At 45.8% G+C, this 3,260-nt stretch overlaps 1 protein-coding gene across 1 annotated transcript; it reads left to right on the plus strand.

Annotated features, from left to right (window-relative positions):
* Positions 1 to 1,909: 1,909 nt before the first annotated feature.
* Positions 1,910 to 2,830, plus strand: LOC113463941 (uncharacterized; the record flags this gene model as incomplete). Its single annotated transcript, XM_026811180.1, has 2 exons — positions 1,910 to 1,924; positions 2,204 to 2,830. Coding segments are annotated over exons 1-2 (642 nt in total), but the record flags the coding sequence as incomplete, so codon positions are not given.
* Between the last annotated feature and the right edge of the window lie 430 nt (positions 2,831 to 3,260).

Consider the following 3,260-nt stretch of genomic DNA (forward strand, 5'->3'; position numbering starts at 1 on the left):
CGGAAGTACCGACGGTACTGACAATCGACAGTACCAAGAGATATCAGGAGCTACTGCGGGAGTATGTTGATATTACAATACAGAGGAAGGTCAAAGGCGCCGCTCACCCCGTGCAACACTATATATTGATCAACGGCCCGCCAGTCCACGAAGCGGCACGTCGCCCGAAAAGCTCAAAGCTGCGAAGCTCGAATTTGACTTCATGCTACATCTGTCAACCATCCAGAAGCCCATGGGCCAGCCCATTGCACTTGGTCAAAAAGAAGTCTGGTGAATGGAGACCCTGCGGGGATTATAGACGTCTGAATCGAATCACGGTTCCCGATAAATATTCGATTCTACATATCCAAGACTTTTCGCACTGTTTGCGAGATTGCACTATTTTTACCACGCTGGACCTCACATGAGCGTACCGCCAAATCCTTGTTGCACCGGAAGACAGGCCAAAAACTGCTGTAGTAACGCCGTTTGGACTTTGCGAGTTCAACGTGATGACATTTGGATTGTGCAATGCGGCCCAAACGTTCCAACGCTTCATGGACGAAGTGTTAAGAGTACTTCATTTCGCACGATATTACATAGACGATATCCTCATCGCATCCAGGAATGCAGAGGAACATGAAAAACATTTTCGTTTAGTATTCGATCGCCTGCGTAAGTATGTCTTGTCGATAAACATTGCTAAATGTGTTTTCGGAGCAGAGCAGGTACAGTACTTGGGCCACAGCGTTACCAAAGAGGGAACCAAACCATTGCCAGAGCGAGTCGAAGCAATTCGATCGTATACGAAACCAAAGAATATTATAGAGTTACGTGGGTTCCTAGGAATTATTCATTTCTACGGGCGTTTTATAAAGCACGCTGCCGAGGCACAAGCACCTCTTAACACATATTTGGTAGGAGCGAAGCATCGCGACAAACGTCCCATAATTTGGAACGATGAAACGGAAAAAGCGTTTGAACTTTGCAAACGACAGTTGGCAGACGCCACATTGCTGGCACATCCTAAGGAAAATGCCGTGCTAGCACTTCATACGGACGCCTCAGACGTCGCTTTAGGAGCAACGTTAGAACAATGGAGTGGCAGCAATTGGGAACCCTTAGGATTCTAATCCAAGAAATTTGAGCCCAGAGAACAAAGATACTGCACGTATGATAGGGAGCTAGCAGCAATCTATTACAGTGTAAAATTTTTTAAGCACATGATCGAAGGCAGAGAGCTCATCATAAAAACGGACCACAAGCCGTTAGCATACGCGTTCCTGCAGAAGTCGGACAAGGCTCCGCCTAGAAGACCGCGACAGTTGGACTACATAGGGCAGTTCTCAACCAACATCGTGCACATTAATGGAACGGAGAATGTAGTCGCAGATGCGCTGTCCAGGGTGAACGCCGTGAGCATGCCTGTCATCGTCAGTACGCAAGAATTAGCGGAAGAACAAGTCAAAGACAAGGAATTGCAAGATCTCCTGCAGTCGAACTCAACTAAACTATTACTGAAACCGCTAAGAGTGGACAACACGGAGACATAGTAGTATATTGCGACATTTCAAATACGGATATAAGGCCTTATATACCTAAATCCTTGCGGAAACGCATTTTTGACATGACTCTCGGCTTTTCGCATCCTAGCGGTAGGGCAACCAGAAGGGCGATCGCAAGAAAATTCATATGGCCTAACATGAACAAAGAAATCACCGAATGGGCCAAAACCTGCATCGCCTGTCAACGGAGCAAAATTGGCAGACACACAAAAAGCTTGCCGGACCGCATACCAGTGCCGGAACACAGATTCTGACATATACATGTTGACATTGTGGGGCCACTACCACTTTCTCAAGGGTATAATTATTGCTTAATTGTTATAGACAGATTCACACGTTGGCCGGAAGCAGTACCGATACCAGACATGACCGTGGAAACGGTAGCTGCAGCGCTTTATTCAACGTGGATATCAAGGTTCGGGACACCCGATACAATCACAACAGACAGAGGAACCCAATTCGAGTCGCGATTATTTCGAGCCCTTACCAACTTGATTTTATGCTAAAGAATTAGGACAACAGCTTATCACCCGGCTGCCAACGGGATGATAGAGAGGTGGCATAGATCACTTACGGCTGCCATTATGTGCCGCAATACCAAAGATTGGGCAAAGATACTTCCGACAGTATTCCTAGGACTGAGAGTCAGCGTTTAAGAGGATTTACAGGCTTCAGCCGCTGAAATGCTGTATGGTACCACGTTAAGAGTTCCTGGCGAATTCTTCATATCCGAAGACACGCCGGCACCGGACCCTCAAATTTTCGTGGAAATGTTCCAACAGCACATGCTGCAAGTCAGATCGGTTCCAGCAGCGCATTATGAAAAGAGAAAGGTCTTCGCGCATAAGGTTCTTTACTCGTGCACACACGTTTTCGTACGTGTAGATGCTGTACGTAAACCCTTGGAGCAACCATACGAAGGACCGTACAAAGTAATCAGTCGGGCAAGGGATAACGTATTCATCGTTAATGTAAACGGTACACACGTCAGCATCACGACTGAAAGGCTGAAACCCGCTTTCGTAGAGGTCACGGAAATGGACGAAACGATGGAGGGAACAACCAATATAGCAGCCGAACATCAACCATTCGCGCAATTAAAAACCTACCCCGGACCAGCGAAGAAGCTTGGTAGACCAAGCTCCTCGGGAGGGGATGATGTGTCGGTACGACAGACATCGTCGTTGTCGGCGGAGCCGAGCGTCGCCAGCGCTCTGTCCGATTTTCACGTACCTGAAAGTCCAATTCTGGACATAACGTATAAGACTTTAGATGAGAGAACACACGTGCGTTTTTATAAAAGTTTTGTAAAGCGAATAAGGACTTACGGAGTTGTAGCGAGTGACAAAGTATTTATATATATATATATATATATTTGTGTTTTCGTAAATAATAAAACAAAGATAAAGATAAAGAGATAATTTCGAGTCTAAATCCTCTACAGTCTATTATAAATTTTCAGCTGTAGTTTATTGAGATTGGTTTCGCCTGAACTCCATCTAAAGAATTCGACTAGAAGCGTGTGAGTAACTATCCCAGCATATCGAGTTCGGATCGATTTGGCAAAATTCGGCTAAGCTCGTACACCGTTTCTGATTGCTCAATCGTGCCAGGTACTTACGAGTTACTTGGAGTTTACGGTCGACGGGAAACGGATTTTGATGAAACTTGCAGCATTCAAAGATGTCGTTTTGGCAAAGTAGTAGCATGCAATTC

Source organism: Ceratina calcarata, unplaced genomic scaffold (genome assembly GCF_001652005.2).
Source record: "Ceratina calcarata isolate Rehan_Ccalc_2016 unplaced genomic scaffold, ASM165200v1 scaffold1106, whole genome shotgun sequence".
NCBI classification, from domain to species: domain Eukaryota; kingdom Metazoa; phylum Arthropoda; class Insecta; order Hymenoptera; family Apidae; genus Ceratina; species Ceratina calcarata.